This window comes from Trichoderma aggressivum (genome assembly GCF_033847375.1).
Source record: "Trichoderma aggressivum f. europaeum strain CBS 100526 chromosome Unknown scaffold_017, whole genome shotgun sequence".
In the NCBI taxonomy this organism is placed as follows: domain Eukaryota; kingdom Fungi; phylum Ascomycota; class Sordariomycetes; order Hypocreales; family Hypocreaceae; genus Trichoderma; species Trichoderma aggressivum.
The window spans coordinates 540,378-555,093 of NW_026946383.1; the positions used below are offsets into that span (position 1 = coordinate 540,378).

General features: G+C 47.4%; 5 protein-coding genes across 5 annotated transcripts; 3 read left to right on the forward strand and 2 right to left on the reverse strand.

Annotated features, from left to right (window-relative positions):
* Positions 1-1,288: 1,288 nt before the first annotated feature.
* Triagg1_5165 (uncharacterized protein) lies at positions 1,289-2,347 on the forward strand (the record flags this gene model as incomplete). The annotated part of the gene is made up of 1 exon (XM_062899649.1): positions 1,289-2,347. One exon carries the CDS (start codon positions 1,289-1,291, stop codon positions 2,345-2,347), a length of 1,059 nt encoding a protein of 352 aa, XP_062755990.1.
* Positions 2,348-5,394: 3,047 nt separating this feature from the next.
* Triagg1_5166 (uncharacterized protein) lies at positions 5,395-6,342 on the forward strand (the record flags this gene model as incomplete). Its single annotated transcript, XM_062899650.1, has 1 exon — positions 5,395-6,342. The coding sequence occupies one exon, from the start codon at positions 5,395-5,397 to the stop codon at positions 6,340-6,342; it is 948 nt and encodes a 315-aa protein (XP_062755991.1).
* Positions 6,343-6,485: 143 nt separating this feature from the next.
* Triagg1_5167 (uncharacterized protein) lies at positions 6,486-7,793 on the reverse strand (the record flags this gene model as incomplete). The annotated part of the gene is made up of 5 exons (XM_062899651.1): positions 6,486-7,090; positions 7,145-7,204; positions 7,259-7,370; positions 7,431-7,688; positions 7,752-7,793. 5 exons carry the CDS (start codon positions 7,791-7,793, stop codon positions 6,486-6,488), a joined length of 1,077 nt encoding a protein of 358 aa, XP_062755992.1.
* Positions 7,794-8,335: 542 nt separating this feature from the next.
* Triagg1_5168 (uncharacterized protein) lies at positions 8,336-10,513 on the forward strand (the record flags this gene model as incomplete). Its single annotated transcript, XM_062899652.1, has 1 exon — positions 8,336-10,513. The coding sequence occupies one exon, from the start codon at positions 8,336-8,338 to the stop codon at positions 10,511-10,513; it is 2,178 nt and encodes a 725-aa protein (XP_062755993.1).
* Positions 10,514-10,865: 352 nt separating this feature from the next.
* Triagg1_5169 (uncharacterized protein) lies at positions 10,866-12,458 on the reverse strand (the record flags this gene model as incomplete). Its single annotated transcript, XM_062899654.1, has 5 exons — positions 10,866-11,076; positions 11,191-11,436; positions 11,500-11,701; positions 11,804-12,172; positions 12,353-12,458. 5 exons carry the CDS (start codon positions 12,456-12,458, stop codon positions 10,866-10,868), a joined length of 1,134 nt encoding a protein of 377 aa, XP_062755994.1.
* Positions 12,459-14,716: the final 2,258 nt, after the last annotated feature.

A 14,716-nucleotide genomic window follows, 5' to 3' on the forward strand; every position in this document is an offset into this window, starting at 1 on the left:
ATACGGAACTAGAAGTGGCTCGAAATGGGATCGTTGAATAGTAGTGGGCGCAACGACACTGCTTAGTTGCCCATTTTGACTTTGAAGTCTGTTTCTTGCTTCACTTGTATTGGCTTTTTATTCTCTCTGTTGTTTGGTATGGGGGAGCGATCCTTCATAATAAACCTTGACTATGTTTGTGATTTACTACCTATATAGAAAATTGACATTTGTTGTCATCTCAACAAGATGCCTCCGAGTACTATCCGGCACAATATTCAGATAAATTGGACATGAGAGTCGAAACTCTAGTAGTTTGAAAGCGTATCGTGAACTTTCATGGAGAGAGCAATTGAGCTGTAAGCCATTAGTCGAGACGAAAGAGGGCCCGGGGAGGATTAGAACTCGGTCCATTTTCTGCTAACAAAAGGATCCATATACTAGAGTTTGGCCGTCTATTTACAACAAAGACGCTAAGGCGGGTTGGTGGAGTGGTCTAACACGTGCGACTCAAGATAATCTCTTGATCCTTCAAAAGGATTTCGCATCTCGCAAGAGGCGTGGGTTCGAATCCCACACCCGTCAGTCTTTCTTTTTTCCATCTCACGTTAATTTTTTGTCCCAGCCTTCTTTCTCTATGTACTTTATCTAGCCATCTCAAGAAGGAGGTGGATTACATGCTTACACCATATTGGTTTTTCGCGCATCAAATGTTTGTAGCAGCATAACTGATCACTAAACTAAGGTTCTCAACTCTTGAGCAATATGTAGCACTGTTGCTAACGAGGAAAAGGAATACGCACCAGCGTTGATAAACATAAGTAGTTGCTTTGGTATTATTATTCAATTATTTGAAGTAAATGTTAGGGATCAGCGGACTCCGCCATCTCATTAGCTGTTTACAGTTCATCAGTCTTTCTGATGCAGATGTGAACCAATGGCATTACACCATTTTGAAGTGAAGGTATCTTGTTAGGCTGAGGATCGGAACTGCGACACTCATCTGTCAACAAGTAAGCAAAAATGAAAGAGACAGTAACCCAGTGGAAATTGGTTACAAATTCTCCACGGGTCTCTCCAAGTTCCCAAAAGAAACAGACCCCTGTACCTTGTCGGCGGTTGATCAACAGGTGGTGTTTTGACCCCAATTCACACCATAAAGGAGCTTGGGGTAGATTGAATATACCCCAATTACATGGATATTGAACAGTTATAAATGCAAGTGAGCGTCGTTGTATAATCGGATCAAATCAAGTCATTTCACACATATTTGCCTTTTGGTGTTTCCCTCGCCTTCTTTACTTGCACAATGGCTCTACGGGCTGCATCTCTGTTCGCTCTTTGTGGCGTTTCCTTAGCCTCAACACCAGCGCCATCAGTTAATTCCGTCAGAACTCTATTCGAGTTCCCCAAACAATCCTACGTCGAGAACCTCGCAGTTCGACGCAATGGCCAAATTCTCATCTCGGATCTCAGCACATCACAACTTTTCCTCTTTGATCCTTCAGCGCCTGGGCCAAGCCAGCCCGTTGTTGTTCATGACTTCACTGAGTCCCTTGGCCTCGCAGGCATTGCAGAGTATCAGCCAGATGTATTTGCCGTGATTTCGGGTAATTCTTCTTTTACCAGCAACATTACTAGTGCTGGAACATGGAATGTTTGGAGTGTGGACTTGCGTGGCGTTGGGATTTCCTCGTCACATGGCAAGCCAGGGCTCACATCGCCTCCTGTGGTGAAGAACATTGCGCATGTTGAGCCAGCTCAATTTCTCAACGGCATCTCAGTACTCTCTCAAAAGGACCAAACCCTTCTCGTTGGCGATGTGAACGGAGGTGTTATCTGGAGCTTGGACATCAAGACGGGACACTACGAGGTTGCTATTAACAATACATTCACGCACCTCTACGCATCACCGCCCTTTTCAGCATCAGGAGTAGATGGAGTTCATGTTCGTGGCAACTCAGTTTACTTTACAAACTTTGGAAACGGCACTTTTAATAAAATGCCTATCCACTCGGACGGAACCTCTGCAGGGCCGGTTACAACAATTGCGCATATTAAGGGGCCACTGGACCAGTACGACGACTTTACGTTTGACTGTGATGGTAATGCTTTTGTGGTGACTGGAGGTGGAAATACTATCGAGTTGATTTCAGCCGATGGAAAGCGCCAAGTTTATTTTGCTGGCAACCTCAACTCTACTGCAATTGCCGAGCCAACCTCTTGTGCATTTGGTCGTGGCCCGCACGACAGGAATGTCCTCTACGTTGTAACGGCTGGTGGAATGGAAACGCCAGTAAATGGAGACATTGTAATTGGTGGACAGCTCGTTGCGATTAACACTACCTCGAGGGGATCTGCGTGCTAAATTCCGGCAATATTCTTCTTTCGATAGATAGGAAGGGCTTTAGAGCTAGTATTGAGGTGTAATAAAAGCATTATGATGGGGAATTGTCCAACGTCTGTTGTATTCTCCCTCAACTGTTGACCGGCAGCTAGAACTTTCTGATCTGCAACAAACACGTATTCAAGTATCTACCAAATAAAATGAGAATTTCGCAAGAAAATACGTGCGCAATGATAAACTGTCTTTAGTCCATTAAAGAAGAGCTGACATGAGAACCGACAAAGAGCCTTCTAAATCTATGGTCTGTAGCACGAATCACTGTGGCCTGAGCCGTTATCAACGCATCGTTCACCACAGTACTCAAGAAAATGGATTTCCCCATTTGGTCCGCCTGCGCAATAGAATAGCGACTTTTTCCTCCAGTTGTCGTCTGTGGGCTTGCCAGCTGCTCTGAGAGCGCTCACTATCTGGTCATAGTAGTTACCTTTTCTTTGTTAGAACAAGCAGTCTTATACTCGGAGCCTTTCCACATTCTCACCAATGCCGAGAAGAACAGATCCACAGTAATCGAGATTCTTGCTGCAGTTTCTCGCTGTGGCGAAAGGAACGAAAATGGCTAGAGCCGCGACAGATGCGACTGTGAAGCGCATGGTGACGGTGGACTAAGTCTGAAAAACCTTGATATACTTGTAAAATCTTGAGATTTGCAGAGAAAACAGAGAGGAGGGATGAGAAATCCACCGATTTTCGAACTTTGCCTGCGGGAGGAGCTGGTTTAAATGTTCAAATTCCCGAAACTTTACTCATTCCCGAAAGCTATGGCAGCGCAGCACAAACATTTCTAGTGCTGAATTGTGCAGTGATTTTGCGTTCCGAAACATATGAAAAGATCTTTATGTCTCGTATATTATGACAGCGGGAAGGATATGGAATGCAGGCAATTGGACATCCGAAACATGTACCCATAAGATAACGCCACCGAATACGAATATTACTACTATATTACTATTGATGATACTTCTAAGGGTATTTAATGTTAGCCCTCTTTGGGTCCTTTTGTAGTACAAAACATGTATTTTATGCCTACCGAGCGTTGATTGACATGTATGTCAGAAAAAGTGAAAGAATGTGATGCATACTCTCAGGCACATGTCTTCTTGAGTCGCGGACAATCTACGGGTGTTGATTCCTTGGAGGATGCCGCTAAGTAGAAAGCCATCTCATTTTGTTGACAATTGACCATAAACTACTTGGAAACATTGCTTGAGTACAACTATGGAGACGTATCCATTTGTGGATTTACATAGCTACGCGCTCCATCTACTCTAAGACATCTTTAAGATGCAGACTTCAAATTGATAGAGAGTCCTTGTAAAGTCTTCGTAAAACTAGATCTCAGACCCTCGCCGTTAGCTTGATGAGTCTGGTCTGTGGTAGTCGAATGAAGTCTGTTATTCTGGGGTAACTCACGGACTAGCAGCTCACTACAGTGGACAGAGCGACGGGCCGACGATTGTTGGATTTTTGAGTGAGCCGGATGCAGCCGATGCCTTGAACCATTGTAGCCGTTATCCACTTTAAAGAAAGTGAAACCTACATCTCGGTTGGAGCAGTCTGTAATATCCTCATTTGGAAGACACCGTGCTACTTCGACGTTAAACAACAATACATTCAGCATTGCCTGCCGCAGAATACGACGGCGAGAAGCCCTGACATCTATCTCACGGGCATGCGTGACGAGATGTGTGGTGGACATACTGATTACAAGTGGAATGAGTAAAGTATATGAGCCAATTAGAAGGATAAAATGTGAATGGTATATCGGTTAGCTATGCCTAGGTATGGAACGTAGTTCACCTGCCCTCCATGTACCACTTACACCACACGGGTGGAGGTTTTTGCGTGGATTATCTGTCTTCATGAGCTACATCTCTCGTAGTATAATTTCTGTAATGAGAATCATCAATTATATGTCGGTAGGAGAAACTCCGAGAAGAGAATTCTCAAGTAATGCAAGATGGCGTTGTTTAGTGCCGTCGCTTGAAGAATCGGAATGATGGTGTGGAGATCTTTGACGTATGGCATGTGCAACGCAGCCATCGTCGTCACATGGAAACAAAACAACATGAAAGCAAGGCTTTTTGCCAGGCATTTCTAAGCGAATTTGAGCTGAGAGATTGAGGTAGTAACAAGCAGGGCGTAAAAGTAGCGCTGGTGTTGGTCGAGGCATCCCTCAGAGTTAAGAAGGAGAGCACATGATTTGGTGTTCGTGGCCAACTTCAAGGTTTCCTTTTGAAGAGCTGACAAAAAGAAACATTTTGAGTCGTCATAGATGACGCCCCAACAGTTAAAGCGTGTTCTATCCATTGGCAGCTGAAGCAGTTTCATTTCGTTCTCTTGGAAGCATATTACTCTTATCTCGTATGCTTGGCCGTAGATGGTCATGCCGGATGAACGTAATTGAGCTCTGATTCCGTCCAATATATGCAAAACGTTAGAATAGTATTCATGAATGTCTTCGAAGGCCATCTTCGGGAACGGATCAATAATGCTACCATCTTGCTGAAAGACGTAGAAGAGGCCTGACCTTCCCAATTTTTTTAATCAGCTCCTCCAAAACAACGCTGTTGCTATACGAGCTGTATTCTAATTTGGGATAAACTCATACGCTACTTTCTCTCCTCTGGCCTATGATCTCTTCCCTTAACGTGTCATTGGTTCAGCCTCACCCGCGCTGAATTCCTGATGCCATTCATATTTCTAGTTTTTGAATAGACTTTCTGCCACAAACCATGCTTTCCTATTATTCACTAAAAATAAGGTTAATTCTGACAGCCACCCCGCTGATTGCTTTGACATTCTGCCTTAGCTTGGTGTCATAACCCTTTCCAGTTTAACCTCGTTCAATCAGCTCATGGAAAGCTCAGCAACTACTACATATCTGTTTCTTTTATAAGAATGATCGCTGGCCCTCTACCTATATTCTGTTTTCTTCTAGGTACCTAATTACCAGAATCTCATTGCTATTCTTGAGCCTTCATTACCCATCTACCCATCAAAGCCTTACGATGTCTGAAGTCACCAATCGTAACGACGTTCGAGCAGCGAATGCCGCCGGAGGTTGGACTATTGTCTATGGAGATCTCATCAACGAAGCTGATGTAGTTGAACTAATTATTTCTGTTCCCACCGGCACTGTAGCTGGTTGGGTCTCCAATCAAGTGGATGCACAGTTGCAAAAGTTTAACCAAAGCCTGGCTACCGTCTCTGACGACGTTATCAAAGAAGCAACAGAGTTTCTCAAAAGCCTTCTTCAGGGCAAGAGATCTGGGGAACGAGACATTAATGGTTTGGGAGTCAAAGCAGGAATTGTCACGTACCACCGCAAACTTAAGACGCCTTTTGGTTCTACGCCGCTGCCAAACAACCATCAACCATACATTGGCATACGGATTACCAAGCCTCTGCCACCAAAAATGCCATCTGCAGCAGTTCAAGTACCACCAAGTGCGCAGCCGGGTACTCAACAGCCCACACAACCGAGAGTACCATCGAAAGGCCTAGACAGCAGATCATGGTACAGGATCAAGAATCCAGCGAGGCCCGGAATGGCAATTGATGTCGTCAATGATGGGAATCAACAGCAAGATGGTCAAGTGCAAATGGCCGCTGAAGGGAATTTCAGTGGACAACATTGGCAGCTTCGTCCTTCTAGAACCAAGCCCGGAGCCTATAACCTATATAATATGTGGCTTGGAAGCGATAAGTGCTTGGATGTATATGGCAACGACAAAACGCGACCACATCTAGCCACAGCTGGTAACTACTCGGGACAGCAGTGGAGTGTCGAACAACAAGGAAATGGAACTTGGAAGCTGTCAAACTCATATTCTGGGCCACTGGCCTTGTCAGCTGATGCATATGAAGCAGAGCTGTCCCTCAAAGATCCCCAGCTTTCTCCTGCAATGTCGTGGACCTTGCAGCCTATCAAGCCAATCACGGAGGTTGGCTTTTAATGCTTAGGATATCTGTATATTATTTGCCTAGTTTATGTAAAAGCTGTATTCTTTGATGAACCCTTGTCATATCGATCTATCCCCTTCTATCCCCTACAAAAGCACGCGAAATGAAATCTCAATTACCATATCATCCGCAGACTCTATTGGTTGGCGTTTTTCTTGAGCTTGAGATATTGTGCGAGCAGCTCTCTCATGGTTTGTTCGAAGCTAGTAAACTTCCACCCAAAAGCTTTTTCTGTAGCATCGCCGTCCAGTCGCCACTTGATACAAGGGAGCGTGCCCTTGAGCGGTAGCAATTTACTTTCCACTTCTCCTGGGAAATATCTCTTAGCAACTGCTGCAATGTCTCTATCCCAGACAACACCTTCAGGGGTGTCAGAGCTAAGGATGTACTCGGAATTTCCTGGAATTCGAGCGCTGTCCACTGCATCGACATGAGCGCGCGCAACATCCGCAACGTGAACAGGCACACCGACGAACGGAAATGATGAATTCGTGGAGCCGTCAAGTGCTGGGGCAAGGACTGCAGCTCGGTTATCCTTCAACAGCTCATCTACAGAGCCACTTGGAGGAATCCGCTCGTCCGGGCCAAACACCACAGAGGGGAGCAGATGAATAAAGTCAAAGTGAGGCTTCTTTTTCTCAATGAATTCCCGCGCAGCGATTCTGGAGTATGCCTTTGAAGCCCAGTAGGCTTCCATGGCACTGCCGTATGGCTTTTGAGGATCTGAGTTTATATCCGATGCTGCTCATCGACTATTAGAAAAGTTGTATAATGTGAATGCACCATGTCTCTTACCGGAGTACAGTCTCTCACTGTCGGGAGCCATGTTCCATTCGAAAGGAATCAAGGTGACGCCTGTGCTGTGTGAGTTTCATATTGTTTCGTGTATGGCGCGCACGGAGGACTTACACGAGGACGTGATGACAATTCTTCGGACGGAGGGGACATTGGCGGCTGCTTCCAAGACTGTGGTCACCATGGATATCGCAGGACTTAGTATGTCTCTCTCGTAATCTTCACTCTAATTGACGCTTATTAGTTTCTCAGGGTTATTATACACGTTAACTATTGGAGCACCTACTTCATGTGCCAGCGGGGATGCGATGTGGATAATGCTCGTGATGCCATCTAGAACAACAGGCCAGTTGTCACATGCCAAGAAATCAGGAACCACGACAAAGTCTAAGATTCCTTTCTTATGGCTTTCGGAAATCAGGGAGCGTTTCTCCGTAAGATGTGAGATACTTTGCTCATTTCGAACGACAGCGCGAACGGCATATCCTCTTTCGAGAGCGATAAGCAGAGACTTGAAACCAATATAGCCCGTGGCGCCGGTTATCTAAAAGGGCGTGTTAGCCAAAAGAGTTGCCAAATTTTGACTTTTTCATGTTCAAGCTCTTACCAGCAGCTTCTGTGAAGCGACGTCGTGCTTTGTAGGGTTCATCTTGAAGATCAGGTAGAGAAAGGATTTGAGATTGACTTGGAGAATGTGTTACAAAACAGCGGAAATCATCCATCTTTTATAACCAGAACTATAAGCATAAAGTCTCCGTTAACTTGGACTTAGTAAGATCACCGAAATTAGTTTATTTGGCTGATTACACTGTCGATCCAATGTGAAATACACTTGGCACAGAATGTTTGAACGTTCACAGTATCTCGTTGCGGAATTCCCTTCCAAGCGCGGAATTCCACTGCGGAATTCCGCGCCTAGAGAATCTTCCAGCTGTAATTTTTGGTGACTTTAGCGACTTCATCCGGCACTACAGCGGGCAGCTTAGCGATTTCTCTAGGCGGCCAAGCCCCACAATTATCCACCAAAGCCAATTGCCCATTGCGCACTCTCATTGGCCGGTGATAAGCCGATAACGATATCCTTGCCAAAAAGTTTCGATCCAAAGAAAAAGTTGCGACAAGCATCACCAGCATCGTTGCGGAAGTAGCAACAGAAACAGTCCTTCAATCAGATTGGTCACAGCCTCAAAGATGGATAAGCGAAAAGACAAGAAGAAGAATGGCGGCGCAGCGCCCCAGGCGCGCATCACCGATAAGCGATTCGCCAGCTTCCAGACCGATCCTCGATTCCGGCTACCGTCGCGAAAGAACTTGAAGACGACTGTCGACAAGCGATTCGCGGGCATGCTCAAGGACAGTGACTTCACAGCCACGGCTCGAGTAGACAAATACGGACGCAAGATCAAGTCTGATGCTAAGAAGAAGGCTTTGGAAAGACTCTACCAGCTGGACGACGAGGAGGACGACAAAGAAGACGACTCCAATGAAGAAGAGGCCGACAAGCCGGCAAGAGGCAAGAAGGACGAAGACGAAGACGAAGACGAAGATGGAGAAGAGGAAGAGGAAGAGGAAGAGGAAGAGGAAGAGGAAGACGACTTTGAGGTTGACGATGACGAGGTTGAGAGAGAGCTACAGGCTGCGGAGAGGCCTCGGAAATTCGACCCCGCGCGAGAGGGAGGCTTCTCCTCCTCCGAGGACTCAGATTCCGATGACGATTCTGAAGAAGACGAAGAGCTGGATCTTGCCACCGGCGGCGATATGCAGCGATTAGAGCGAGAGGAGATCCAGACCGGAGAAGTAACGAATCGGATAGCCATTGTCAACCTCGACTGGGACCACGTCAAATCAACAGATCTGATGGCCTTGTTCACCAGCTTTATCCCTACCAACGACCCTGGCAAAGTCCTCAATGTTGCCGTATACCCAAGCGAATTCGGAAAAGAGCGTATGCAACAAGAAGAAATCGAGGGCCCCCCCAGGCAGCTCTTTAAGAAGGGCAAGAAGGACGTCGAGTCTGATGACGAGAGTGCATCCGACAGCGAAGCCGAAGAGGCCGCTATCAAGAAGAAGTTGATTCAAGAGGGCGACGATCAAGATTTTGACAGCGATGCCTTGAGAGCATATCAGCTTGACAGGTTACGGTACTACTATGCCATTATGACCTGTTCAAGTAAAACCACTGCTCAGGCTATCTACGAAGCAACCGACGGAACCGAGTATCAGGCCTCATCCAACTTCATCGATCTGCGATTCGTCCCAGATGATGTTACGTTTGATGACGAGCCCAGAGATCAATGCAGCAAAGTACCCGAATCATATAAACCCATCGAGTTCGTCACCAATGCGCTACAGAGTTCAAAGGTGAAGCTCACCTGGGACATGCACCCCGAAGAGATCAGCCGCAAAGAATCTATCAAGCGAGCCTTCAAGGGGAGCAGAGCCGAGATCGACGAACAGGATCTAAAAGCATACCTCGCTGGTGACAGCGACAGCGAAGATGACGAAGAGGAGGAAGATGCCGGCGAAGCAGCTGCCGGCGATGAACCTAAGCTGACCAAGAAAGAATTGGCTCGGCAAAAGATGCGTGAGGCTCTTGGTCTCGCAGCTGAGCCAGAGTCCAAAAAGTCCAAGGATGGTCCTGTGGGCGCGATGGAAGTCACATTTACCCCGGCTCTATCAGGCGAGAAAGCCAAGAAGGACGAAAAGGAAGAGACCACAATCGAGAAATACGCCCGTAAAGAGCGAGAGAGGAAAGAGAAGAAACGACAAGCCGCCAAGGCCAAGCGCGAAGCCCTCAATGACGATGACGGCGAAGCTGACGATGACGTCCACGTCGTCACTGGTGGTGGCGAAGACGACGACGACGACGAAGATCTTGGCTTTAACGATCCCTTCTTCACTACCGAAGATCCCGCCCCTACATCCAAAGCATCCATCCGCAAGGAAGAGCGCCGCAAGAAGCGTGAAGCCCGCGAAGCTGCCGAAGCTCGCGACGCCGAAGAAAAAGCCCACCTGTCCAAGGTCATGGCTGAAGACGCAAATGATAACCAGGTGGACCACCTTGATCACTTCGACATGAACGAGATTCTGCGCGCGGAGAAGCAAAAGGGCAAGAAGGCCAAGTACCAGAAGAAGAGCAAAGGCGCTGCTGGCCTGCAGTCGGACTTTAAGATGAATGTCAAGGATGACCGATTCAAGGCTGTGTTTGACAGCCATGAGTTTGCTATTGATCCTTCTAATCCAAAGTTCAAGGCTACGGAGGGAATGAAGGAGTTGTTGGAGGAGGGCCGGAAGAAGAGAAAGATGGCCGTTGGTGTCGATGAGGAGGAGAAACCGCGTCAAAAGAAGAACAAGAAGGGAAGACGATGAACACTTGCTGTTAAGAAACGTGTATGAGGTGGACATCTCCGTCAAATAAAAGGGAGTTGGTTTCTGTCTATTAATTTTGTATGATTCGCCCATGTTCGATCATGCCTATATAGAGTATATAGCCAATGATGAAATGAAAGCTGATGAAAATCCCATCCCTCATTGAAGCGTATTACTTATCGTAACGAATACATATAACAGCCATATACTCCCTATGGCAACCGGCTGCTAATGCGGCCACAAAGAAATGATGAGTCTAAGCACGCACATTTTATACACTCTTTTGACAATTTCCTCCTCTATAACTCTATTGGTATATTGTGTGTACGCGCAATTCGAAAGAAGAACTGATTCACTCAGCATCATACGGCTTTTGGCCACTCCAGAAATGCATCTTGCCGTACGCGTGGACTTTGGGATCACGCATGGCCTGACGACACTGCATGAAGAAGATTTCCATTTCTGCTTTTCCCCACCCGAGCATAGGGAAGTGAATAGCTCCCACTGCTGGGAAGAAGTCTTCGCAGGCTGTGCGATAATACATACCAACTAGACGCTTCACTCTGGCAAGACAGAGTTAGTAAATGCATATCCAAGGGAAGGGAGTTTGCATATGCGAGTGTAGGAATACGAAGACACATAGAAAGTAACTAGATGAAATGGATGGCTTAACTCACTTGTCTTTCGGCCATGTGCCATACGGGAGCTTGATATAATTATGTTGGATGTTGACAAAGCCCGCCTCTGCCAAGTACTGCCCCCCGAAGACAGCGGCGTGGGCATTTGTACCAAATTTTGCAAACGCCTCAAGCATGTACTCGGTGAACTTCTTGAGAGGCCAGTCGTCCGGGATTGTGTTGTCATCAGAGTGTACATCTCCATCCACGTCTTGTAGCTCGACCCAACCGCCCGGCTTCATATTGCTATTTCTAGTCAGAAAGATCCTCTTGAAAGCAGAAATGGCGTTGCAGTGGGCCAGAGCTTACTCGTAAGCTTGCTTGAGCAAACCAACGGGGGATTTCATAACGGGTATCATGTTGCGTAGGTGCACAAAGTCCCAGTCATCACCGTTGAGCCAGTCTGCCTCGACATCGTCGACGAGAAATGTGACATTGGCGGGCACCCAGGAAGGTTGAATGGGACTCAAGTCAAGTCCTAGAACCTCAGCACCCCGATATTTGTCACCCACTACCCACTCATGTTACTACTTGGTCTTTTGCACTTTGCGACAGAAACGTGTATGCACGAAGACATGATTTGGGCAAATAGCGACATGATAAAAGAACTTACTCTCGATAGCCCATAGACCGGTGCCGGTACCGAGATCGATAATCTTCTGTGGATGGTCTCCGATTGGGGCATAGAATAGCTTGCCGTCTGTCGCCTCCAACATCATTGTGTGAAGCATGTCCTCACGGTTCTGTTCTGCCTCATCATTAGGGATTGGGTACCTGCCGTGCCGGTAACGGTGATACCGTCGGCCATTGAAGTAAGTATGGTCATAAATGCTGGATCCCAAAGATGTAGAGTCGGTTTCTTCGTTGGTGGACTCGGCATCATATTCACTAGGTGAAAATTCGCCATCCTCATCACTGCCACCAGGCTCGATGACGGCATTGCCGTGTAAGAGCCCCAGATTCTCCGCCTCAGGTTCCTCGTCTATTAACCAGCTGGTTAATTGTCTTGCCCCAAAGCGTGGATACAGGCAGGTCTCGTTGAAATAACATGGGTTTCACAGCCTGACTCGTTGGCATGCAAGTGAGGTACACAACAATTGTTGGGCGCGGACTCACCCCGCGATTATTGAAACATGAGTGGCTAAGCTACAAAACTGCTCACCTAGATTTCCTGTAGGGCTTGACTTGCCGACAGGGCTCGATCGAGGAGCAGGTCCAACCAGGGAATCACTCCGGCTGGATCTCTTGCTCCCTGTAGGGCTCCCCATGGCATAATCTAGTGGCGTAGGACTGATTATGCGCACCGAGTCGTAGCTGCGACGAAAAAGGAGAGTCCTGATTGATGACGATCACGCGATCTGAGAATGTGACAGGTAGCGGGGATGGGTGAGGGCGGCGAGGATATGGGGGAATTGGCCATGAAAGCACAGGCCCAAATCGATGCGGCCAAGATCGCAATGCCAACAATGCTCAGCAGTGCCGAAGGCAACGCCAATCGAGCACAGGCCTCAACAAATGGTCATTCAAATCGAAGTCGAGCTTGTAGTCTGAGAGGGGGGCGCGATGTGGAAGAGGGGAGGGAGACACCTTATTCCTGGAGAGCTGAGGCCGGGGCTGCAGGTGTTGCTGGGTTTTGCGTCGCCTTACTGGATTGTTGTTGGTCAACCCTGCATGTAATATGCATATCGCCTGCATCTGAGGTGGTAGAGAGGGCGCGTGGCTCTTGGGCGAGGGCCGGGATACACAGTTGCACGCATGCACGTTGCTACACTCGCATGCGGAGCTGATGGCCATCCAGATCGGGGCGCCCAGGGGCTGTCAGGCAGCTTTTGGACCCGTCGTAGCTCATCTGGATGGTAGTAAGGCAATAAGGGTGCCATGTGCCTCTCGGAATTCAAGGTGCGGAAGACCACGAGGCTGTGTTACAAGGGATGGAATGAGACATTTGCTCTCTTGGCGGATTGAACCGCTCAGCCGCATATCTCGCTTACTCAGATGGCTTCAATTCCAGTAACAGGATTGGATATCAGCATAAGCCTCTGCAAATGGTTTTCTCTGGGCTTCGTAACGCACATGGTCCTTGGAGTATTTTGCGGCATGAAGGACCGCTTTATTGCTCAACGAGAGAGTGTCCTTGTCGACTAGCATGTGAACAGCAAGCAGCAGCGAGTGTGATATTGCTAGATAAGTCTCAATCTCTTTGGTGAATAAGATGGACGGTTCATTTCGTTTTGCATCACTGGAACCCGTAATTGTGCCAAAAAGTCATTAGCTGAGAAGTTCAAGCCGCCCTGTGCCTATGCACTTACCTTTTTGCATCAATTTCCACCAAGCATTCCTCCAAGTCAATGATACATTGCCCTGGACGTTGGATGCTGCCGGGTTATCGCTGCTGTTGGCTCAGCAGAACTGGTAACTGTTGGTGATATCTTTTCTCCCTAGATGTGACTGCAGCCTTTTGTCCAGTAGTTTGATGAGAGTGTGTCGTCGTCAAATGCCAGCTTGAGTATTGCCATCCTGGTGTATATATGCGTGTCTCCGATGATCGTTTTTCAACACGAACGCCAAATGGGAAGATGAAAATGATATCAATTGAAAAGATTTGTTCAAGAATGAAAATGTTGTCTCGACGTGATGACTAATGCGCCGAACATAAAGACAAGCAGGAGGGTGGCAGCTTCGTTCCATGAGGAAGGAGAGCGACAAAGTACGAGTACTTTACGGTCACCACCCTGAGATCCTTCATAGGTAACCTGCAACTCTCAACGATACATCTACACATGCAATCTTGAACAAAATATCCAGCACATCAACCCATTCGCCTGATTACATACTCTTGGTGGCCATCATTCACCCGGACCAAGACTTGGTGCAAGGCAATAGCACGTGAAATGATCACGGTGCTCCTACAAAGATGTCACAACATTTTTGCTCATCTCAGGAAAAAAGCACCAAGAGATATGCAAGAAATTGAGTTATTGGGTTATACAGGTATTTGTGCAATTCAGGAGCTCAATGTGTTCAAAGCAGGTTCTCAAGGGAATACTAACTGACGATGCGATAAAGGGGCTGTGTCCATTCGAACCTCCCGAGAACATCCACTTGCGTGGCCATGTTGGTTGCCCTCTCCGTTTACCATAAACCTCGACTCACCGTTAATGGGTAGCAATGGATCAGAATGCTCATCGTTGATGGAGTATTTGAACTTCGAAGTGGAAGACCGTGCAACTCTTTTCACCTAAGCCTCCACTCGGCCCCCCATTTCTTTCTCGTCAGCACCCAACGCACACGCCTATTTCTACATACGTCTGTCTGCCGCAGGGATCACCTCGTGAACAGTGAAGCTTTCCGGTGTTGGGCCAAGGAATTCGAAGCCTTCCGACCACGCCTCTGGCCTTCTATTCTTACGCTTCAAGCTATCGCGGGAAGCCCCCAGCAAGATAGCCGAGACATTCCACGTTTGGTACAACGTTCACCTCATCAACGGTCAGGGAGGTTGACGTTATCCAAGCTCACCGTGTCTTAG